At 42.6% G+C, this 25,531-nt stretch overlaps 1 protein-coding gene across 1 annotated transcript in view; it reads right to left on the bottom strand.

Moving 5' to 3' along the window:
- The window catches only part of LOC145348501 (complement C4-like), a 105,460-nt gene that overhangs the window by 37,971 nt on the left and 41,958 nt on the right, over nucleotides 1-25,531 (bottom strand). The window contains exons 19-26 of the mRNA XM_080196691.1: nucleotides 24,192-24,262; nucleotides 23,000-23,139; nucleotides 21,230-21,442; nucleotides 16,282-16,333; nucleotides 16,023-16,106; nucleotides 11,606-11,809; nucleotides 7,757-7,832; nucleotides 4,888-5,041 (exon numbers count right to left, since the gene is read on the bottom strand). Coding sequence (XP_080052817.1) covers nucleotides 4,888-5,041; nucleotides 7,757-7,832; nucleotides 11,606-11,809; nucleotides 16,023-16,106; nucleotides 16,282-16,333; nucleotides 21,230-21,442; nucleotides 23,000-23,139; nucleotides 24,192-24,262 — 994 coding nt within the window. The remainder of the gene's footprint in view (nucleotides 1-4,887; nucleotides 5,042-7,756; nucleotides 7,833-11,605; nucleotides 11,810-16,022; nucleotides 16,107-16,281; nucleotides 16,334-21,229; nucleotides 21,443-22,999; nucleotides 23,140-24,191; nucleotides 24,263-25,531) is intronic.

The following is a 25,531-nucleotide window of genomic DNA, read 5'->3' as shown; positions in this document are numbered from 1 at the left end:
TGCATCTGTCAAAATCGGTGAGAGTCGCAGCTGACATGCCAGATTTTCTTAGTCTTCTGAGAACGTAGAAGCACTAGTGGGCTTTCTTAACCATAGTGTAGGCATGGGGGACCAGAACAGGTTGTTGGTGATCTGGACACCTAAAAACATGAAGCCCTTAACCCTTCTTACTTTGTCCCCATTGATGTAAACAGAGGCATGTTCTCCTTTACGCTTGCTGAAGTCGATGACAATCTCCTTCATTTTGTTGACATTGAGGGAGATTATTGTTGCTGCAACAGATTCTCCATCGCATTCCTGTACTCTGTCTCGTCATTGTTTGAGATCTGACCCATGACGGCGGTGTCATCAGCAAACTTGAAAATCGAATTGGACAGGAATTTGGCCAAACAGTCATAGGTACATAAGGGGTGTAGTAGGAAGCTGAGAACACAGCCTTGTGGGGCACCAGTGTTGAGGATGATCGTGGAGGAGGTGTTGTTGCCTACCCTTACTGATTGTGGTCTGTGAGTTAGGAAGTTCAGGATCCAGTCACTGAGGGAGGTGCTAAGGCCCAGGCCATGGAATTTGGAGATGAGTTTTGTGGGAATAATGGTGTTGAAGGCTGAGATGTAGTCAATAAATAGATGTCTGACATAGCTGTCCTTGTTATCTCGGAGTTCCAGGGTTGAGTGCAGGGCTAGGGAAGTGGTGTCTACCCTGGACCTGTTACAGCGGTAGGCAAACTGTCGCGGATCCAAGTAGTACAGGTGGTTGGAATTAATGCCATGACTAACCTTTCGAAGCCCTTCATAATGATGGATGTTAGAGCCACCAGCCGATAGCACTGAGGCAGTATTGCTAACCACTGTGCCACCGTGCCACCCGGGAGGGAGATTATGTGAGGGCTGGAGGGAGAGAGAGTTTGTGGTGGGGTTGGGGGTCTACAGGGAGGAGGGGTTATGAGTTGCTCATGGGGAGATGATCAGGTGAAGAGTTGAGTGACTGTTGTTTGAAATTCGGAATCATAGCTTTATAGTTAATAGATGAACCTAATTTTTGAAGAGATTGAATTGAGGCTGATAAAAATGTGGAGGAAATTACAGAGGAAATTAAATCATACTCATGTACAGAGGGGGTTAAAGCTTATTGATGTTGAGAGGGGATTCTACTGTGTTCATGCAAAGAGGTTAAATTAGACATGAGCTTGCATGAGAAATTGGAGGGGAAGTATGCTTTTTTGATAAAAATGTGGGATTGACTGTGCAAATGCCTTTTACTTTCAGACTCTGCATTAGTTGTCTCAAATTAAGATCAGTTTCTTTAGCAATAGAAAGCGACACTATCAAGTTTTACGGATGCACCATAGAAAGCATTCTTTCTGATTGTATCACAGCTTGGCACGGCTCCTGCTCTGTCCAAGACCGCAAGGAACTACAAAAGGTCGTGAATGTAGCCCAATCCATCATGCAAACCAGCCTCCCATCCATTGACTCTGCCATCACTATCTGTTGCCTTGGCAAAACAGCCAGAATAATTAAGGATCCCACGCACCCTGGACATTCTCTCTTCCACCTTCTTCCTTCAGGAAAAAGATACAAAAATCTGAGGTCACATACCAACTGACTCAAGAATAGCTTCTTCCCTGCTGCTGTCAGGCTTTTGAATGGACTTAACCTGCATTAAGTTGATCTTTCTGTACACCCTAGCTATGACTGTAACACTACATTCTGCACTCTCTCATTTCCTTCTCTATGAACGGTATGTTTTGTCTGTATAGCGCGCAAGAAACAATATTTTTCACTGTATGTTAATACACATGTGACAAAATAATAAATCAAATCAAATCAGTTTGGCAGTCCAAAACACAAAAACTGAAGGTGAGGCAAGAGGACAAAGCTTGGCAAACAGGCAGTTTGTCATTTTACTTTATAAAGCTTAAAGTATTGAATGGTGCCCAAACATGTTACAATTTTGAAAGCAGCGTCAATTTGTTTATTTTTGTGGCTTCCACCTTTGTGTTTTGTGGGGTAAAAATGGACAGTGTCCAGAGAGCATGAGGCGGTGGGGGGGAGGGGCAGAAATGAAGCTGAGCATGATGCCCCAAGAACTATAAATCCATGCCTCTGGAGAGAGTTTGGAATGACAGGTCCTCTCAAGTAGATAATTTCTGAGTGCTTCATCGACCAACCGGAGGCTTTCCACCAAACCTATATTTATGTGGAGATTATATCAGACTCATGTACTGAGTAGATCAAATCATATTCATGTAAAGAGAAGGTTAATTATATTCAATTACACAGGAGGTCAAATCATATTAATGTACAGCGGAGGTTAAATCCTATCCATGTACAGGAGAGATTAAATTGAATTTGTGTGCACACATGTAAAGTAATATTAATGTAGACAGGAGGTTAAATGTATTAATGTACTATGGAGATTAAATCATATACAGAAGAGGTTAGTCGTATCTATGTGCAGAGAGATAAAACCATATTCATGCAGTGAGGAGGTTATATCATATTCAGGTATTGAAGAGGGTACGTTTTATTCATGTGGAGAGGATATTAAGTCCTGTACATGTACAAAGGCAATTGAATTGCCTTCATCTATAGAGGAAATTAAATCATATTCATGTACAGAAGAGGGTAAATCTTATTGATGTTGAGAGGGGACTCAACTGTGTTCACGTAAAGAGGTTAAATTAAACATGAGCTTGCATGATAAATTGGACGGGAAGTATGATTTTACGAAAGCTGAATTGAGTTCTTCAACAACTTACACTCATTTATTGCCTTAAGCATGTAAAAATTCACTCTGAGATCCAGGGGAAGAGCTTAATACACCTGTGTGGCCAAATTCCCCTCCACCTCGATTTTCAAGTTTACTGACAACACCACTATAGTGGGTCAGATCTCAAACAATGACAAGACAGAGTACAGCAGCGAGATAGAGAATCTGGTGAACTGGTGCAATGGCAATAATCTCTCCCTCAATGTCAACAAAATGAAGGAGATTGTCATTGACTTCAGGAAGCGGAGTGGAGAACATGCCCCTGTCTACATCAATGGGGACGAAGTAGAAATGGTTGATAGCTTCAGATTTTTAGGCATCCAGATCACCAACAACCTGTCCTGGTTCCCCCATGCTGACGCTATAGTTAAGAAAGCCCACTTTCTCAGCAGATAAAAGGAATTTGGCATGCCAGCTATGACGCTCACCAACTTTCACAGATGCACCATAGAAACCTTTTTTTCTGGTTATATCACAGCTTGGTATGGCTCTTGCTCTGTCCAAGACTGCAAGAAACTAAAAAAAATCATGAATGTAGCCCAATCCATCAGACAAACCAGCCTCCCATCCATTGACTCTGTCCACACTTGCTGCTGCCTTCGCGAAACAGGCAGCATAATTAAGGACCCCATGCACCCAGGACATACTCCTTTCCACCTTCTTCCATTGGGAAATAGATACAAAAGTCTGAGGTCACGTACCAACCGACTCAAGAACAGCTTCTTCCCCGCTGCTGTCAGACTTTTGAACAGACCTACCTCACATGAAATTAATCTTTTTCTACACCCTAAATATGACTGTAACATAAGAACATAAGAAATAGGAGCAGGAGTAGGCCATCTAGCCCTTCGAGCCTGCCCCGCCATTCAATAAGACCATGGCTGATCTGAAGTGGCTCAGTTCCACCTTCCCGCTCTCTCCCCATAAACCTTAAATCCCTTGTCTGTCAAAAACCTATCTACCCGTGACTTAAGTATATTCAGCGAGGTAGCTTCCACCACTTAAATGGGCAGAGAATTCCAGAGATTCACCACCCTTTGAGTGAAGAAGTTCTTCCTCAACTCCGTTTTAAACTGCTCCCCCCCACTTATCTTGAGGCTGTGCCCTCTATTCCTGCTATCCTTTCTGAGCGGGAAGAATCTCTCTACCTCTACCCTATCCATTCCTTTCATTATCTTATACGTCTCTATAAGATCCCCCCTCATCCTTCTAAACTCCAACGAGTAGAGGCCCAGTCTATTTAGTCTCTCTTCATAATCCAGCCCCCTCATCTCCGGTATCAGCCTAGTGAACCTCCTCTGCACTCCCTCCAAGGCCAAAATATCCTTGCGCAATTGCGCCGACCAAATCTGCACACAGTACTCCAGCTGCGGCCTCACCAGTTCCCTGTACAGTTGCAGCAAGACCTCCCTGCTTTTATATTCTATCCCCCTCGCGATAAAGGCCAACATTCCATTCGCCTTCTTGATCACCTGCTGCACCTGCAGACTGGGTTTTTGTGACTCATGCACAAGGACCCCCAGGTCCCTCTGCACCGTAGCATGCTGCAGCTTTTTGCCCTTTAAATAGTAATCCCTCCTACTATTCTAACATTACATTCTGCACTGTCACAGTTCCTTCTCTATGAATGTTATGCTTTGCCTGTATAGCATGCGAGAAACAATACTTTTCACTGTATACTAATGCATGGGACAATAATAAATCAAATCAAATCAAGTCAAATGAAATGAATGATGTGTAAAGTGTAGAATGGACAATAACGCCTTGCTATACCAACCACTCTTCACAATCGACCAGACTTTATTCCATTAATTTCCAATCATCCACCCCTCTCTCTCTCCATTACTCCCTTCGTCCATCCGTCTGTTAGATTGATTGGACGGAAGGTACATTTGTTTTGGACAGTATCTGATCAGAAGTCTACCCTGCATTTAGTTCCCTTGAATTTGAATGAACTGAGTATGGTGCCTACAGTATCACACGGAGCTAATTCCACACTGTCCATTTTACTTTGCTACCTTATATCCCTACTCTCCACTGGAATTATCAAGAAATATGAAGAGGTTCAGAGAACAGAAAACTGGAAATCTGGATTAATCAAAACATTTACTCAACCTGTAACCTTCCATACACAAAATGATCATCGTAAAACTCTCCAGCTTCCTTCTGATTTTTCAACAAATACGATACAGATAGATGAATGTGGTCTTTGTTGACATCCACTTGACTGCTGGCTATTGAGAGAATCTTAACAATAAATGCGGTTAACCTGAAATTTAAATAAAAGTGGTCGTGGGAAATAAGCAGTAATGTCCGTGAAGCATGCAATGAAACTCAAAGCTACAACTGCAATGTCCTCTTGACAAAATTGTTAAATATCTCAGTCTAGAGTTCCATTATTTTAATAATTATTTCAATATAACTTGAATAACGCGCTGTAGACATTCCCGATAATTGGCATATTAATGAGAGCTGTGCACCTACCATACTGGGACAGTTACTGTTGGGCTGAGTGTGACAGAATTGCAAAGCATGAAGACAACCAAAATCACCAGTTTCATCGAACCATTCCTTTGTGATGATTTAATTCATTTGGATAATTAATTTCCATTTCCACACAAATAACTCCAATGTATGCATGGAAACCAGGCTACAGTTACATCGCTTGATCCCACTGTTAGCCATAATTAGGTCTTGGGACCAGATTAAGGACTAAAATTGTCCATCTACTGCCCACGAATGGGATTCTCTAATATCCTTGCGGTAAATGGACTTAAACATGAATGAAAATCTAGTTGTGACCGCAATGTAATATTGAGGGACTTGTCACAACCAAATAAAATTTGTTTTCTCCAAGCTGTCCATAGCTAGGCATTTGGTGTGTACATTCGCCTAAATTTAATTACAGAATTATTCAGTATAATAGTAGCTAGCACCAAAACTTTTGTGACGAAGCGGATAAAGCTCAATTGATTCTAAAAACTCTGCTGTACATTATTCAAGTAAAGGGTGTGAAGTTATCAAGGAAAATACGGATACGAGGATAAAAATGTGGCTAACGAAAAATTATTCTTAAAGGTGAGATTTTAAACCAGTTTCTGTGAGATATTGCTGTGAACTTTTTGCTTGAATTCAGACTGTGTAAAGTGAAAGGTGGTAACTTGATGTTTGCTTTGGCAGATGCTATTACTTCTGTGGCAGAATATTCTGAGTTTTGACTTTTGAGGTGGACTCGGAACATCAGCAGGTATTTTGGAAAGGGAGAAGGTTTTGTGTTCCTCATTAATCCTACAGTTACGACACTTGTAGCTTGCCTGGGCACTTTCTGAGAGAATCACAGCTGACTCCTTCAACCCCTCATTCTCCTTTGGTTAAGAACCATCGCTGATGGTTTCTTCTCAGAGTTCTCCCTGAGGGTCCTGCACGCTGTGTACAATGGCTTCATGCAGCCTTTAGACAGTTCCAAAACACAAACATGGCTGCAATGTTAAGTTGCAAAGGGTCATTGTTTCACTGGGCAACAAAGTTAATTGCATCATGGCCCTATGAAGCTCTTCCCTGTCTTCAATTCCCCTGTAGTAAACATGAAAACATTGAAGATAGGAGCAGGAGGAGGCCATTTGGCCCTTCGAGCTTGCTCCGTCATTCATTATGATCGTGGCTGATCGTCCAATTCAGTTGCATAATCCTGCTTTTTTTTGTGCCCCCTAGTCCTACTGTCACTCAAAAAAGACAGTAGGGCTAGGGGGCACAGCCTCAAGATAAAAGGGGGGCGGTTTAGAACGGAGTTGAGGAGGAACTTCTTCACTCAAAGGGTGGTGAATCTCTGGAATTCTCTGCCCGTTGAAGTGGTGGAGGCTGCCTCACTAAATATTTTTAAGATGCGGGTTGATGGGTTTTTGATAAGAGAGGGGATTAAGGGTTATGGGGAGAGGACGGGAATGTGGAACTGAGCCACGACAGATCAGCCATGATCTTATTGAATGGCGGGGCAGGCTCGAAGGGCTAGATGGCCTACTCCTGCTCCTATTTCCTATTTCCTATTTCTCTCCATAACCTTTGATCCCATTTACCCCAAGTGCTATATGCCGCCGCCTCTTGAATACATTTAATGCTTTGGCATCAACTACTTCCTGTGGTAATGAATTCACAGGTAAAAGGGATTTTTCCATGTATTTTAGAAAATTCAAGGACTTCCAGAGAGGAGTCTTTGCATTTTAATGGCCTTTTGAAGCCGACTCAAGAGACTTAATTCTGGCAAACTTTGAGCACAGGCTGATTGGTGCCATATCGGCTGGAACTCTACCACTCAACATGGGCCACTGGAAAGGTACCATCAGTCTTGTGCCCAGTCCAATTTCAATTTCGGTCCAATTTCTGTTCAGCAAACCATTGCAGACATTTTGACATAGCCTTCCAACACTTGTTGACGCCTGAAATTCACACAGTGGTTAGCACTGCCACCTCACAGGTTCCAGGTTCAATTCCAGCTTTGGGTGACTGTCTGCTTTGAGGTTGCACGTTCTCCCCGTGTCTGCGTGGGTTTGCTCCGGGTGTTCTTCCCACTGCCCAAAGATGTGAAGATTAAATGGATGGGCTGTGTTAAATTTCCCCTTTGTGCCCCAAGATCTGTAGATTAGATGGATTAGCCATGGTGAATGTGTGGGGATAGGGCCGGGAAATGGACCTGGGTGAGATGCTCTGTGTATGTGGTTACGGGGATAGGGCAGAGGGGAAAGGCAAGATATTCTGTCAGAGAGTCCATGTAGATTCGTTGGGTCGAGTGGCTTCATCTGCACTGTAGGGATTCTATGATTACATGAATATACATGAGAATTGGATCCATTTGACTATGAAACCCCCACTGACCAGATAGGCAATAGCTAAAGTATTTAGGGATCAACATTTAAGATGTGAGTAACTTGACGGAGAACCACAAGTGAATGGGAGAAGAGGATAAAATTAAAGAACAACAAGATCTCACCATATGCTGCCAGGGTAATGGTTGAATGCTCCATATGATCCATCACTAGCTCTGTGTTCCATTATCCTCTCGTACCCTGAGACAAAGAGTACAAGATTTGAAAATTTGAAAATAAACAATAAATCTTCATTGTTGCCCTTGACACTCAATATTGGCTATTTCCTACCACCTTTTGCAACATATATTTAGTTTTCAGAAGCTATGCAGCTGTGCGGTGTTTAGGTGACTGGGGTGAGATCAGACACAAAGATGGACTCTGCATGTTGGACTGACTTCAGGGTAATAAGCAGGGGCCAAGGCTGCCTGGCATGATTAAGTGGCATAATGCTGGAGGCGTTAAACAAAAGAAGAGCATGCTTAGCAAGTCAGGGTGGTAGAAATGGAAAAATAGAAAATAAGACATAGGAGCAGAATTAGGCCACTCGCTGAAGTGGATGGAGAACCAAATTGTCCTGGTTATCAGACAGGAAAACATAAGTTGTGAAACAGGCAGGCGAGTTGGAAATGGCGATTGTCCCCATTGGGACAGTAGGGTCAAGAGAAGCTTAAGTGGGTGTCCAAAATTATAAAGGGCTTGGATGAGCAAATATAGAATAGTTGTTTCCAGTGGCTGGAGGGCTAATAACCCGAGGACATTGACTTAATCAAAGCTGCTCCTCCATTCAATCATGGCTGATAATTTTCTCATCCCCATTCTCCCATCATTTCCCTATAACCCCTGGTCCCCTTATTAATCAAGAAGCTACCTCTGAATTAAAGACACTCAATGACCTGGCCTCCACACCCTTCTGTGGCAAAGAGTTCATCACAGATTCACCACTCTTTGGCTGAAGAAATTCCTCCTCATCTCTGTTTTAAAGGATCGTCCCTGCAGCCTGAGGTTGTGCTTTCTGGTTTTAATTTTACCTACTAGTGGAAACATCCTCTCCACATCCAATCTACCCAGGCGTCGCAGTATCCTGTAAGTTTCAATAAGATCCCCATTGATCCTTCTAAACTCCAACGAGTACAGACTCAGAGTCCTAATCTGTTCCTCGTACGGCAAACTCTTCATTCCAGGGATCATTTTTGTGAACCTCCTCTGGACCCTTTCCAAAGCCAGCACCTCCTTCCTTTGATACGGGGCCCAAAACTGCTCACAATACTCCACATGGGGTCTGACTAGAGCCTCGTATAGCCTAGAAGTATATCCCTGCTCTTGTATTCTAGCCTTCTCAATATAAATGCTAAGATTGCTTTTCGTCTTCCTAACTGCCGACTGAACCTCCACGTTAACCTTCATAGAATTTTGAACAAGGACTCCCAAGTCGCCTTGTGCCTTTGATTTCCTAAGCATTTCCCCATTTAGAAAATCTATATCTCCATACCTCTTTCCAAAGTGCATAACCTCACTTTTCCACATTGTATTCCATCTGCCACTTCTTCATTACTTTCCTAGCCTGTCCAGGTCCTTTGGCAGGAACCCCCATTTCCTCAGTACTACCTGTCCCTCTATATATCTTTGTATCATCTGCAAACTTAGCAATAGCGCCTTCAGTTCCTCCCTCCAAATGTATATTGTGAAAAGTTGTGCTCCCAGCACCGGCCCCTGAGGCACACCACTAGTCACCGGCTGCCATCCTGAGAAAGACCCTTTCCTTCCCACTCTCTGCCAATCCTCTATCCATGCCAGGACCTTACACTTAACAGCATGGGCCAATTATCCGATCCCACCTGCAGATGGGATCCTCAGGTCCCGCTGCAGTGAAAAGAGATTTGGCTGAGAACCTAATTTTCCTGGTTATCAGACAGGAAAACACGAGTTGTGAAACAGGCGGGGGAGTTGGAAATGGTGATTGTCCCCATTGGGACAGAAGAGTCAAGAGAAGCTTAAGTGGGTGTCCAAATTCATAATGGGCTTGGATGAGCAAGTGTCGACTAGTTGTCTCTGGTGGCTGGAGGGCTGATAACCCGAGGACATTGATTTAATGCATCAGCAAATGAAAGAAGACACAGGATGAGGAAGAAAGTTATGATGATCTCGAGGGCGCTACCTGAACAGGTGATACAAGCAAAAGAAATTGGACTCCTCAAAAGTGCGTTGGATAAATGATTGGAATAAAAGATTTTGCAGAGTTGTAAGGCAGAATGCAAGGAGATGGACTAAATGCATAGTTACTTCAAAAACCTAGGGGAAACAAAGTATTTGTGTCATTGAGTGCTTAATTTAATGTCATCTTGTTCATAATGAAATCTTTCCATGCACCCCAAGGTTTGACTCTTCAGAATGAAGTTGTTCTGAAAATTGGCCTTGTACTTTTAGAAAGAAGATCGCTAACATTTTTATGCTGGGTTTTCTGAGTTTGTATTCTGAAATAAAAATTAATCCTTGAGAAGCTTAATTCTCTACGTACATGAGTTGTTGCTATCTTTCTGCTGCTTCTCAGTTAATAATGTAGAGTCATAGAATCCCTGCAGTGCAGAAAGAGGCCATTTGGCCCATCGAGTCTGTACTGATCACAACCCCACGCAGGTCCTATTCCCCTCATATTTAGCCTGCTAATCCCCCTGACACTAAGGGGCAATTTAGAATGGCCAATCAACCTAACTCGCACATCTTTGGACTGTGGGAGGAAACCGGAGTATCCAAAGGAAACCCACAATGTCAAAGGGTGAATGAGCAGACTCCACACAGACAGTGACCGAAGCCGGGAATCAAACCTGGATCCCTGGTGCTATGTGACCGTGTCACCTTTTTTACCACCAAATACAATTGGGTGATTTTTTTTCTTTATTCTTTTATGGGATGTGGTTAGGCCAATGCTTTTTTCCATCCCTAATTACCCACTGCAGAGGAGACAGTTAAGCGTCAACCACATTTCTGTGGGTCTGGAGTCACATGTAAGCCAGATCAGGTAAGGACATTAGTGAACCAAATGTTTTTTTTCCACAATCGACAATGGTTTCATGGTCATCAAGTAGACTTTTAATTGCAGATTTTTATTGAAATCAAATTTCACCATTGCTGTGGTGGGATTTGAACCCTGGGTCCTTGAATCTCTTGTTTACTAGTCCAGCGACAATACCACTATACCACTGCCTCCCCCCATGATGTTCCAGCATGTAAAATGGCAAGTTGTGACAAATGTCAAATGCCTTTTTTGTTGAGGGGAAAACAAAAGCAAGTAAGTTTTGTTGAAGGGATAGATGATCAGAGCTCTTGTCCTCCGCAACCTGCTCATGCTCCTGGCTTCCAAGGACATGGGGCTGTGATTTAGCATGTCACGGGATAGTGGGTTACTTTAGCTGGAGGTGATATATGGAAGAATCAATTGTGCCTTATTAGAGTGTGTAGTCTGGAAATTACTTTAAAAAACTTCACAAGAATCACAGAATCCCTACAGTGCAGAAGGAGGCCATCGAGTTTGCACCGGCCACAATCCCACCCAGGCCCTATTCCTGTAACCCCATTTATTTATCCTGCTAATCTCCTGACATGAGGGCCAATTTAGTGCGGCCAATTAATCTAATCGGCACATCTTTCAGACTGTGGGAGGAAACTGGAGCAGCCCCACGCAGACACAGGCACAGCATGCAGACTCCGCACAGACATTGACCTATGGCCGGAATTGAACTGGGGTCTCTGGCACTGTGAGGCAGCAGTGCTAACTATTGTGACAGCCCTTTGAAATTATCATTTGTAAAGAAGAAATGTAATAGATATTTAAACATTTATTTTTCTTATTTTCTGAATCACTTGAGAGTATGACTTTATTTTTAATCTGTTTGTAAAAGGCAACTGGTTAAATGTTCTAATAAAAAAAAACGCACTTTCCACTGCAAATTAAAACCAAATAACAGCTACTTCACCTGCTCTAACATGCTCGATGGCTTCATCTTTCCGTTCAGCTTTCAGGTGAATCCATTGGTTGCTTTTGTCTAGGTAATTAAGTGCAAACACTGTGGGTGCCAGTCGGAATGTTGTTTGCTCGGTACACCCTGTGGGTAGTTTAATGAGCTTATCAATTCCTTCCGGAGATAGGGAATTCTGCACCGTTTCTCCCAGCACATCACCTGAACAAAAAAAAGGCACAAACAATGAAAGGAATGGGGAACGCTAAAAACAATCTTTTCATACTGTTAAAATACTGAAAAAAATAACCTACATTCAACAACCAGGAATTATTTAAAGAACGGATTTGGCAACCCTTTCAAATTGTAGAGTTGAACAACGTGCAGCCACAACTTAGGAATGAGTTTGTTTATTGTGAAGGACCTTAAACAGATGATTGTAATGGATCACTTGCTATTCGCTTTAAGCAGAGCAATGGCAGCGCAGTGGTTAGCATCGCTGCCTCACAGTGCCAGGGACCTGGGTTTGATTCCTGGCTTGGGTCACTGAAGTTTGCACACTCTCCGTGTCTGTGTGGGTTTCCTTTGGGTGCTCCGGTTTCCTCCCACGGTCCAAAGTGCAGGTTAAAGTTTATTTATGTCACAAGTGAGGCTGACATTAACAATGCAATGAGTAAGTCAAACAGGTGCATTGGTCATGCTAAATTCTCCCTCAGTGTGCCCACATGGGCGCCAGAGTGTGGCGACTAGTGGATTTTCACATTAACTTCATTGCAGTGTTAATGTAAGACTTATTTGTGACTAATAAATAAACTTTGACTTTACAATAGTGCAGTCATAACTCTATTCCTATACCATTGTCAGACTGGAGAAAAACAAAGTGATTTCCTGTGAAAATACACTGGATTTCTCGTTAACATCCCTCTAACCTCACATTTCAGCTGTCCATGATGTGGACAGTCCATTGCATCTGGAGCGCTTCTCAAACATGATGGAAATTCTGTTGTAAGTAAATAACCCTGTCAGTTGTCTGGCAGTTTTGCGTTAGTTATGTTTGCTGCTACCAGGGATGCCCCACCTGCCACCAAACATATACAGATGCACACGCACATACAGAAACACACACACACAGATACACACACACACGCACACACACACAAACACAAACACACACACATACACACACACACAGTAATACACACACACACACACACACAAACAAACACGCACACACACACAGGTATACACACACACAAACATGCACACACACACACACACAAACACGCACACACACACAAACACAAACACACACACATACACACACACAGTAATACACACACACATACACACACACACAGTAATACACACACACACACACACACACACACACAGACACACACACACAAGCTCATTCACACACACCCAAGTTAAGAACTGGCAATCTTTGAGGGTTAAATTTCCGCTGAGCCCACTCCACTGTTGGATATATGGAGCAGGAGCGAGGTGGAAGAAACTTAAAGGTGGATCTTCCAACTCTGAGGGGCAGCGGGTCTACTTTAAGTTGCTTGCACAGAGGCATCAGCATGGTGAGGGAGGGGGAAAACATTTGCCTGTCAGGGTCTCATAGCTGCACGCACTGCCATGAAAGTTGAGGATGTAGGGCAGCCTCCATCACTACGTGGTAGCTGCTTTGCAATCATACAATTACAATACATTCAGGAGCAGTTAACTTCCCCTGGTACATACAATAGAATCAAAGAATCATGGAATTCGTGCAGTACATATGGCCATTCTGTCCTCGAGACCATGCCAGTTGACTGTCCTAATTCCCCTACCCACCCATAGCCCTGTATGGCCCCCATTCAAGGCTTTTCTAATTTTCCTTTCACGGTTGCAGTTAAATCTTTCTCCAGCGGCCTTTTGGACACATATAAGGAGTAGGAGCAGGAGTAGGCCATCTAGCCCTTCGAGCCTGCCCCGCCATTCAATAAGATCATGGCTGATCTGGAGCGGCTCAGTTCCACTTTCCCGCTTTCTCCCCATGACCCTTAATTCCCTTGTCTACCAAAAACCTACCTACCCGTGTCTTAAATATACACACATCACAACCCACTTGCTGCATCGTGTTTATTTTCAATAACATTAATTTGATGTTCTACAGTATTTGCGGCTTCCACCAAGGAGATCAGTCCCTCTATCTCTCTCTTTATCTGCCTAGCCCCCTTGTGATTTTTGAATTCCGCACCACCCCCCCCTGCCTCAACTTGCTCTTCTCTAAGGAGAATAAGATTAGTTTCTCCATCCTAACCACGGAATACTTGTGGGATATGGGTGTCGCTGGCCAGCATTTATTGTCCATCTCTGTTGCCTGAAGGCAATTGAGAGTCAACCACATCGCTGTGGCTCTGGAGTCGCACGTAGGCCAGACCAGGTAAGGACGACAGATTTCCTTCCCTAAAGGACATTAGTGAACCAGATGGGTTTTTCCGACAATAAGCAATAGTTTCATGGTCATCACTAGATTCTTAATTCCAGCTATTTTTAACACTGAATTCAAATTCTGCCAACTACCATGGCGGGATTTGAGCCCGGGTCCCTAGAACAGCTGAGTTTCTGGATTAATAATCTGGCGATAATGTTACTCGGCTGTTGCCTTTCCATTTTTAGAAGCATTGTCGTGAATCTTTTCTGTCGCCTCCATGTCTCATCGAGTTTAGATTCTAATTGGCATTTTCATCAGTCAATGAGAGATAAAACTCTCTTCCCTCTATGTGGGAATCTCCAGTTTTTTCTATGGGTTGAAAAATATTTGTGTGGCCCACACACTACTTGCCACATAGCAGTCCAAGTCCCATTGTTATCCAGGTCTTGCTGCTTATGAACATGGAATACTTTCAGTATCTGGGATGTTGTGGAAGGTATTGAAGACTTGCTTCATCAGCAAACACTGCCACTTCTCACTTAATGCTTGAAAGGAGATCATTGTTGAAGCATCTTAAGATGGTTTGGATTGTGTCTTCTCTGAGGAGCACTTGAAGTGATACCTTGGTCCCAATATGACTAAGGTCCTTTAAAAACAATGCTACTCCTTTGTGGATGGAGTGTCTCCAACCAATGGAGTTTTTTTTCTTTCCATTTCTATAATTGTGCTATTGCTCCTTGATGCCTAGTGCAGTTAAATGCTGCCTTAATTCATGGCTTAACAGTTATTAGACATAGCCATCAGAATAAAATGTGTTGTATTTTTAGTTTGAACTCCTGACTACTAGAGCTGATTTTAGCACAATAAAATTAACCTTAACGGAAAAACATAACTGATTAGAAGGGTTCAGGATTGAGTGGGACACTCCGTATGTATAGGCATGACAACCTCTGCTACAGGCTCATTATAAACGTATTATCATGCTATTGAATGTAACACTGATAAACTCCCTCTGACATGAACTTATTTTTTTAATTTAATCCATTTGTGGGACATGGGCATTGCTGGCTGGCCTACATTTATTGCCTACTCTGAGTTGCCCTTGGAGGGTAGTTAAGAGTCAATCACATTGCAGTGGCTCTGGAGTCACACATGTAGGCCAGACCAGGTAAGGATAGCAGATTTCCTTCCATAAAGGACATTAGTGAACCAAATGAGTTTTTCCAACAATTGACATTTGGTTACATGGTCATCACTAGATTCTTAATTCCAGATTTTTTAAACATTGAATTTAAGTTCCACCATCCACCATGGTGGGATTTGAACCTGGGTCCCCACAGCATTAGCTGAGTTTCTGGATCAATTCTGAATAATTCCTTAATTGACCCTGGTGGGATCTCCTCTGAAGCATTACATTCACAGATCAAAATATCAGCTAGTTTAAAAAGCTCCAATCTTCATGGTGATTGCTGATCTGATCAAATATTCATTACATCTATAGGATCTCTACAGCACAGGAGGAGGTTATTTGGCCCTTTGTGTCTGCAGTGACTCTCTGACAGAGCATCCCACCTCGGCCCTAACCCGTAACCCTTATGTATTTACCCAGCTACCCCGACCCCACTCCCCCCACCCCCCACTCCCCTCCCAAACCCCCAGCCACCACCCCAAGCTATAAACATTGACACACTGAGGGGCAATTTTAGCATGGGCAATCCACCTAACACACACATTTTTGGACTGTGGGATGAAACTGGATCACCCGGAGGAAAGGTAGGTAGACATGGGAAAGCCAAGGCCAGAATTGAATCTGGGTTCCTGGCACTGTGAGGCAGCAGTGCTAGCCACTGTGCCACCATGCTGCCTCCCTTTTGCTAATTTGTATTTTCGAGAAAATAGGAACTACAAATAAGAAGTTCAAGAAAAATTATTCAACTTGCATTGATAAACACAGATAAACGTCAGAAATAACTGATATCAGAGTCCCTCCTTCAATTGCAAAGGAATAGTTACCTCTTGCACGAACATAAAGGTAGGATTTGGTATCTGGAACTATGTTAGAAGGAATTTCTTCATATACTTCATATGATGACTTCACTAATAGAAATTAAAACAAAGAAGAAATAAGCAATGATGATTATTGCGCATGAAATATTTCTAATATCTATTGACTGTCGGACAACTAGTTAAACGCAGTCATGCCACTCTCTATGAATATACATTTTTACTCTCATTTGCCATAAAATTGGTTCTAAAAGCACCCAATACTTGCCACGTGGATCGATGGGAAAGGTTTTATCTTCAGTCTTCAGGATTCCTTCCCCCTATGTAAAGAATCCAAGAGATACACAAATGAATGCCAAAAAAAGCTATTCATGGAACAGAAGATAATGGACCCCATTTTACCATTTTGATTCTAAGTGCTGGGCAGACTTGAAACTGGAAGTGTTTCAGGTCTGACTTTTAGACCCATTCTCAGGCACTCCCATAAGCAACCTGCCTGAAAAACATCAGCAATCCCAATCGCAGCCATTTTTGGGCCTTGGTAAAAGGGGAATCGGTGCAGAGGTAGGCGCGGAGTGTGCTACTCGTCTCACACCCGACTTTACCAAGTTTTCACGCTTGATGGTAAAATCGGGTCCAACAAGTTACTAAAAGAAGCAGTTCGGATGACCATTGGTTAAGTGTTTTTAAACGTTTTATATAGAAAATAGCGTTTGAAGGTAAAGAATGCTGAAGACAGGGTGCCCTTTTTTCAATGTCGATGATTCTTTTTATAAGTATTCCTTGGCACACTTTTACATTGGGGCAGGTGGTGGCATAGACGTATTGTCACTGGATTTGTAATGGTTACTGTAATTGTAATTTGTCACTGGGTTCAAATCCGAGCACGGCCAAATCTAAATTCAATTAAATTCTGGAATTAAAAGTCGAAGGATGACCATGAAACCATTGCCTGACGCTGGTTAATAAAAACGCTTGATGCATTTTAGTGAAGGAAATCTGTTGGCCTACATGTCATGTGACTCCAGATGTGCCCTGAAATGGCCTAGCATGCCATTCAGTTCAAGGGATGGGCAATAAATGCCGGTGCAGCCAGCTATACCCATATCTAATGACTAAAAAGAACAAAATGGGTGGTAAAACCTCCAGAGGTGAAGTTGGACAGAGTTAATATACCCATTACCTCATTTTTGAATTAAGTGCTACAAAACCATATGCACGCCGTTGAATTTTACAAGAAAAAAAATACATCCTGTAAGATTTGCTGAATTAATTGAAGATATTGTTCTGCTACGGTCAATTTAAGACGCTAAAAGAAATACCTTCTGAAACCAGAATGAAGAGAATATGCATGTAGGTAACATAATGTTAACTGACGAAAGGTAGCAAACATGTAACATTGACTCTGTTTCTCTCCCCGCAGATGCTACCAGGCCTGCTGAGTATATAATTCAGAGCTTTTTGTTTTTAATTCAGGCTTCTGAACTCAGCAACAGTTTGCCTTTGTTTTAAGTTGAGAATGATGTTGCTTTGTTCACAGAAGCTCTGTGCATGGGCTAAGAAAATTAATCTGCAATGCACTGTAGGTCAAATTTCCAATAATCCAGACTTCCAGTAGATTATTCATTTATGGAACACAACAGTCGCTGACATGCCATCACGGTGCCACTAAGAAGGTGAGGCGAGTCATGTTCTCGAGTGCAATCATTACAAGGGCAAATAAGAGTCAACCACATATCTCTTGGTTTGGTGACAGATGGGCCAGATGGGTATGAAAGCAAATTTCCTTCCCTAAGGGACATTGGCGAACCAAATGGGCTTTTACAACATTCTGATGCTGCGTGGTAACCATTGCTGATAACTTTAAAAATAAAGCAAAGTTCAGTTTATTAATTGAATTTAAATTTCCTACTTATTTGACCACATCCTCATACGCCATTAATTTAGGATGACTATCCCAGCAATCTAGCTGGTCTGCTATTTAACCCCTTCAACATGTAACTGCATAAGTATCTCTTGTTTCATTCATGGCTGGCCAGCGTTTATCACCAATCCCAAGTCGCTCTTGGAGAGCAGTTGAGAGTTAACCACATTGCTGTGGCTCTGCAGTCACATGTAGGCCAGACCAAGTAAAGACGGCAGATTTCCTTCTCTAAAGGACATTAGTGAACCAGATGGGCTTTTCCGACAATCAACAATGGTTTCATTGCCATCAGTAGATTCTTAATTCCAGATATTTTCTATTGACTTCAAATTTCACCAGTTGCTTTGATGGGATTCGAACCTGGGTCCCTAGAACATTCATTGAGTTTCTGGATTAATAGTCTGGTGATAATACCACTCGGCCATCACCTCACCTTGAGTCAATAGAACAGGGATTGATGAAAACAATCTCAGTCAGGATGCAGACAGCGCAGTAGTGCGCTTGTCTCGTTTGGGATAGTTTTGAACTAAACCCTGCTGACAGGAAATACATGGGATCAGGAGGAATGCTGAAGGCACATCCTGCCTTATATTGTTGTCCATTTATTTCAATGCAAAGTAAACTCCAGTAAGCTATGAACCCAATATTGTGCCCCCTCCCATTATGTGACTGTCCAAAACCTAGGGTAAAGTTCTCCTGAAGTTCAAGCAGTGGTGCAAGCTGATGGCTAGATGCTGCAACTATATTGCCTAAAGGGTTAGCAAACATAAACTCATTGGAATGAGGAACAGGAGGAGGCTACTCAGCATCTAGGGCCTGCTCTACCATTCAATGTGATCATTGCTGACCTTCTATTTCAACGCCATACTCCATCGCACACCCCATATCCCTTGATATCTTCTGTGTCTAGAACTATTACCTATTTCCTTCTTAAATATATTGAGAGACTTGGCATTCACAGCCTTCTGTGATAGAGAATTGGACAAGTTCACCACCTTTGTGAAGAAGTTTCTCTCCATCTCAGTCCTAAATCGTCATTCTCTTATCTTCAGATGGTGACCCCTTGTTCTCGACCTCTCCCCCCCGACCTCAGCCAGAGGAAACATCATCCCTGCATCCATTATGTTAAGATTTTATATATTTCAGTGAGGTCCCCCTCATTCTTTTAAACTTCAGTGAAAACAGGGCCAGTCAACCCAATCTCTCCTCAGACCACTGTTGCGCCATCCCAGGAATCAGTCTGGTGAACCTTCACTGTACTCTCCCTATGGAAAGTATACATTTCCTTGGATAGGAAGACAAAAGCAGCACAGAATCCTCCAGATGTAACCTCACCAAGGTATTGTCCAGCCGCAGTAAGACTTCTTTACTCCTGTACTGAATTCCTCTTGAAGTGAAGACCACAATACCATTCGCCTTCCTAACTACTTGTTGTACCTGCACACTTGCTTTCAATGACTGATGTACAAGGAGGTACAGGTCCATTTTGCACATCTACATTTTCCAATATATCACCATTTCAATAATACTTCACCATAATGTATATCCTGCAGAAATGGACAACTTCACACCTATCAATGTTAAACTATAACTGCCACGTGTTTGCCCACTTGCTCAACTTGACTATATCGCATACGTTGCCTACAGAAGAAACTACAAAGGGTCATCAACGATGCCCAGTTCAACACTCAAACCAGTCTCCCACCCGTTGACACTGTCGACACTTCCTGCTGCCTCGGAAAAGCAGCCAGCATAATTAAGGACTCCATGCAGCCCACACATTCTCTCTTCCACCATCTTCCATTGGGAAAAAGATGCAAAAGTCTGAGGACAAGTACCAACCAACTCACGTATAGCTTCTTCCCTGCTGCCATCAGACTTTTGAATGGACCTACCTCACATTAAGTTGATCATTCTCTATACCCTAGCTTTGACTGTCACACTACATTCTGCACTCTCTCCTTTCCTGCTCTGTGAACGGTATGCTTTGTCTGTATAGCATACAAGAAACAATACTTTTCACTATGTACTAATAAATTATAAATCAAATCAATCACCATGAAGCCCCTTAAACATTATCCTCACCTCTCCCAATTGAACCTGGTATGTGGTCATCAGAAATTTGGAAATCTTACATTTCTGAGAGTTAAGCCTGAAGACATGATAACGGCAATTCTTGATGGAAATGTGAGAAATTGTGATGAAGAATTAACCAAACGGTCATCAAGTAAGTTTATAAGGATTGCCTATTTTACAAAGGATTCTTAATGATAGGTAGGTGGTGGAGGTGGTGGCGTAATGGTATTATCGCTGGACTAGAAGTCCAAAGACACAGTGTTGAATTAGAGAAGGCTGAGGGGGTGACCTGATTGAGGTGTTCAAGATTATGAGGGGCAGGAACAGGGCAGATAGGGAGCAGCTGTTCCCCTTAGTTGAAGGATCAGTTACGAAGGGAAACAAGTTAACAGTGAGGGATGGGAGGCTTGGGGGGGATTTGAGGAAAAACATTTTTACTCAGAGGGTGGTGAGGCTCTGGAATGCACTGCCAGGGAGGGTGGTGGAGGCAGGATACCTCACATCCTTTATAAAGAACCTAGATGAGTACTTGGCACATCATAACATTCAAGGCTATGGGCCAAGTGCTGGCAAGTGGGATTAGATGGGCAGGTCTCGGCATTTTGTGCATCAGTGCAGACTTAATGGGCTGAAGTGCCACTTCTGCACTGTAGTGTTCTATGATTCTGTGATTCTGTAACGCTCTGGGGACCCAGATTTGAGTCCCACCATGGCAGATGGTGATTAGATTTGATTTATTATTGTCACATGTATTAACGTACAATGAAAAGTATTGCTTCTTGTGCGCTATATAGACAAAGTATACCATTCATAGAGAAAGAAACAAGAGAGTCCAGAATGTAGTTTTACAGTCATAGTTAGGGTGTAGAGAAAAATGAACTTAATGTGAGGTAGGACCATTCAAAAGTCAGACAGCAGCAGGGAAGAAGCTGTTCTTGAGTCGGTTGGTACGTGACCTCAGACTGAAATTTAAATTCAATAAAATCCTGAAATTATAAGTCTAATGATGACCATGAAACCATTGTCAATTGTCGTAAAAAGTCCATCAGGTTCACTAATATCCTTTAGGGAAGGAAATCTGCCATCCTTACCTGGTCTGGCCTACATGCCCCCTTAAATGCCCCCAGGGGAATGGGTAATAAATGTTGGCCCAGCCAGTGACGCCCACATCCCTTGTCCTAGAGGAAAGAAAATGCGCTGAATAATTTCTACTCACCAGAACCTTCAATTTCCTTGTAATGGCATCAGTTACTACCTCATCACCAGTGCTGTACACAATCACAGTGATTGGAATGATGCCAATGTTCAGTGGAACAACTGAGAAGTATATGGGGTAGGCCGAGTTTCCTTGAACAGTCACAGTTCTTTTATGTTCCTGGCCTGTGGCTGCACTGCAAAGGTTATCCACGGGCTTCATATAGATCTTCACCTGGGTATAATATTAAAAAGAAAGATGTGTGATTATCGCGGATGGCAAGTGAAAGGAGATCCATCGAAGCATGTTGGAAGCAAAGAGTGGCATGTGACAGATTTTAGGTGGACGTAAATGAACAGAGAACTGATCACCTCCTCAGACCACTTTGGGTTGGAAAAGCTTTCCAACATTTGATGATTTGAATGCTACTCCCTGTATTTAAATCAAAGTCAGACAATTGAGTTCAGACCTCATGCAAAGGTTTTGTTTGTTATCGATGTCCATTCCTGCCTTTGTTGGAAAGGTAGGTTGCGAGAAGGGTCCAAACGGTAGTTACATTGACTTCATATCCCTGAATGTAAGAGGCTGAATGTGCACTATTGTTGGGGAGCTGCATTTGGTGGCACAACGGTTAGCTCTGTTGTGTCACAGAGTTAGGGACTCAAATTCGAATCCAGCCGCGGGTGACTGACTGTTGAATTTGCACTTTCACCCTATGGGTTTCCTCTGATTTCCCACCACACTCCAAAGATGTGTGTGTTAGGTGGAATTGGCCACGATAAATTGCCCCTTTGATTCGGGAAGATTGGCTGGGTAAATACTTGGGCTCACGGGGTTGGGCCTGAGTGGGATTGTTGTTGGTGCAGGCTCAATGGCCTGAATGGCCTCTTTCTGCACTGTAGGGATTCGATTGATGGTATAAATTTCCTTGAATTTTTGTTAACAGCTTAATGGCTTCATGCCACCCCAAAGTGTCTTCCAGCCATTGAAGTGCCATTGAAGTACAAACACTGTACTAACTTGGGAAACTGACATTCCATCTGTGCACAACCAAACACCAAAGAGACAGAAACTATCTTTTTTAGTGATATTGCTTGACGACTACACAACAAGGAGATCCTCACTGCTCCTCTTCACTGCAAGGCCATGGGATCTTTCTCACCCACCTGGGAGGGCAGATTAAGTCTTGGTTTAACTGAAGTTGAGGACATCTGCAGCATCCTTGGTATCAGCTTGAAATCCTCCCTTCTGAGGTGAGGTTATTTAACTGGCGGCTTAACAACCGCAGCGATCAAATAGGCATTACAACACCCCGAGCATCACTGCAGTATTAATTGAGTCAGACTGGAAATAAGTGGCCATGTGGCATTTACTCATGAATTAAGAGCGGTAGTAGACCATTCAGCCCCTCAAGCCCTCTCCGCCATTCATTGCTGACGTGATTGTAAATTCAACTTCACATTCCTGCCTGCCCGTGATAACCTTTGCATCCATTTGCCTATCAACAAACTATCTCCCTCAGTCTGACGGATACTCAAAGACTTTATGCCTGAACCAAACTGCTTGATTTCAGCCTGGAAAGCTTTGCTTTATAGACCAACCTGAAAGACTTTTCATTGAACTGTCAGCCAGGTCAATGATGGCATCGGTCCCAGGTATGATGCGAGGGAGTTGTAACTACACATGCTTTGACTTATGGAACCTATTTTGGTTTTGCAAAACAATTATTTCATCCATCCCTCAAGTGTTTACTTGCTGAAATTGATCATTCTTGCTAATTTCAGCTCTTACCGTCAGATTTTGGCTGTGATAATTGTACACTATTGCTCTCATTTCCAGTTGCTCATTTCTTTTGACTGAATATGGTAACCGCAAGTCGACAAAAAATTCCTTGAAAACTTTCATCTTCTTAGGCTCCGCCACACAAAACCCTTGTGGTAAAAATAACAAGTTGAGATGTATTTTAGTAACAGATGATAGAGTATCACTCAGAAAATGATTTTCCAAGAAATAAACACAGGCGCTGTTTAGAATTTTTGACCTTGATGCCCCCAATCAGCAGTTTTACAGCTTCTCAGCTTTGCCCGTGAATCATAGAATCGTGGCATCGTCGAATCCCGCAGTGCAGAATGAGGCCATTCAGCCCATTGAATCTGCACTGAGTCTCTGGCGGAGCATCTTACCCAGGCCCGATTCCCGTAACCCCATGTATTTACCCCATTAATCCCCCTAACCTTCGCATCTTGGGACACAAGGGAACAATTTAGCTTGGACAACCAACCTAACCCACGCATATTATGATTGTGGGAAGAAATAAGAGCACCAGAAGGAGACCCGCACAGAGATGTTTTGTACATTGTGAAAGAAAAAACAGGTTTTTAAAATGTGCTTCAGATATTAAGATGTGATTGCATGAAACTGAAATATGCACAGACTGGCATTCAAACTCACTTGGAAACAAAACTGCCAACAGAATGAGGCGGGGTATAAAGAGGGATGATAAATTACCATTATCTATTTCACCCTTCCATCTAAGAAAAAAGTATGAAGTTCTTCATAGCTATAGGGGAGAGATACAAAAGGGTCCAGAAGTGCAATTGTTTCACGCAGAGTGTGATGAGTGTCTGGAACAAGCTGCCAGAGGTAGTAATAGAGGCAGGCACAATTTTGTCTTTTAGAAAGCATTTCGACAGTTACATGGGTAAGATGAGCATAGAGGGATATGTGCCAAATTGGGACTAGCTTAGTGGTTAAAAAAAAGGCATGGATAAGTTGAGTCAAAGGACCTGTTTCCGTGCTGTAAACCTCTATGACTCTATACCATACAAACATAATGTCTTTCCCATTCATAACTGGGTGGTGAAACAAGATGTGGAGTTGATGCTGTGGGGGACGAAGCAAAGTTATCATCATAATTATAGTCAGCAGCATCATTTAGTGTCATCACCGCACAAGGTCGGGCGAGACCAATGACATTGTTCACCTTTGCTCCGAAATATGCCAACCGCCTGGACCTCCCATGTTGTGATAGAATCAGGGACGTGGACTTCAATCCTAGAATCAATAAAAATATGAATAGCAAATGAGCTGATGAAAATGCCACTTCCTTCCTCGCAAGCTACTGCCCAACTGGAAAAAAAACACCTTTTCGATTCAGAGTTGTTGAACATGTTGCCAACTGCAAAATCCACATATCATGTTGAAACTCTTTCTAATCAGTTTTATCCCAAACCTGCAGTCTGCCTGAAACCGATCGAACTGTGATCAATACAAACCAGTCCAGCTCAACCTTTATAACCTCTCTGCAACTTTTAACCAGGTATAACATACTATCCTCCTTCAATGCCTCCCCACTGTCTTCAATTGGCACTGTACACACCTAGTTCCATTATTCTGCAGTTAATCAAAGCTGTATTCGCAGTGTGACGATACTGTGCCTTTAAGAAATGCGTTTCAATCATGTCAAATGTTTCAAACATGTCTTTTGCAGGTTTTTTTCAAGCAGCTCTTAGTATTTTATTTTTGACACCATTTGTCTGTGGTGGGTATCCTTTATAATTGTGACTGAAGCAATATAATGGTCACCATGTTTGTTTTAAAGCTCAGAAGGTGTTTGGAGTTGAGACAAAAGCAGTGTTGTTTCCCTCTCTCTGGAGTTGAAAATTCTGCTGTCTGCAAGTTGCCATTAGAAGCGCATGGAGGAAGGGAGTGTGTGTCTCTCTATTTCTCTCTCTCTTCCCTGAGGCATGTTAAAAGTTCTGGAAGTTTTTAATTCAACAGTGCAAGAAATAATCCACAACAGGTGTTAAAAAAACTGCAAAATTCAGGATCACACGAGCATTCTAGTTTTTTTGTACCAAGCAGAGAAAGGGGTGTATGTTTTTGGGCATTGTTTGATTTGGAACAGTATAATTAGCTCTTCGTTGGTTTATACAATATTATGGTTGTTTTATTGCAATTGGGTAAAGTAATGCTACTTTTTCTTATTTTTATTCTTATTGTATTTTAACGGTGTTCTTAAATAAACTTTGTTTGATAAAAGCTTCCTCGCGGGTCCCTTGAATCATAGCTGGAGTGAAACACCTTAAAGTAAAGTTTATTTATTAGTCACAAGTCAGCTTACGTTAACACTGCAATCAAGTTACTGTGAAAATCACCTCGTCGCCACAGTCTGGTTCTATTTGGGTACACTGAGAGAGAATTTAGCACTGCCAATCCACCTAACCAGTACATCTTTCAGACAGTGGGAGGTAACTGAAGTGCCTGGAGGAAACTCATGCAGACATAGGGAGAATGTGCAAACTCCACGCAGACAGTGATCCA

This window comes from Carcharhinus amblyrhynchos, chromosome 9 (genome assembly GCF_965287045.1).
Source record: "Carcharhinus amblyrhynchos chromosome 9, sCarAmb.v2.hapA, whole genome shotgun sequence".
In the NCBI taxonomy this organism is placed as follows: domain Eukaryota; kingdom Metazoa; phylum Chordata; class Chondrichthyes; order Carcharhiniformes; family Carcharhinidae; genus Carcharhinus; species Carcharhinus amblyrhynchos.
Note: the sequence above shows the minus strand (reverse complement) of the source record. Positions and strands in the feature narration are given on the sequence as shown.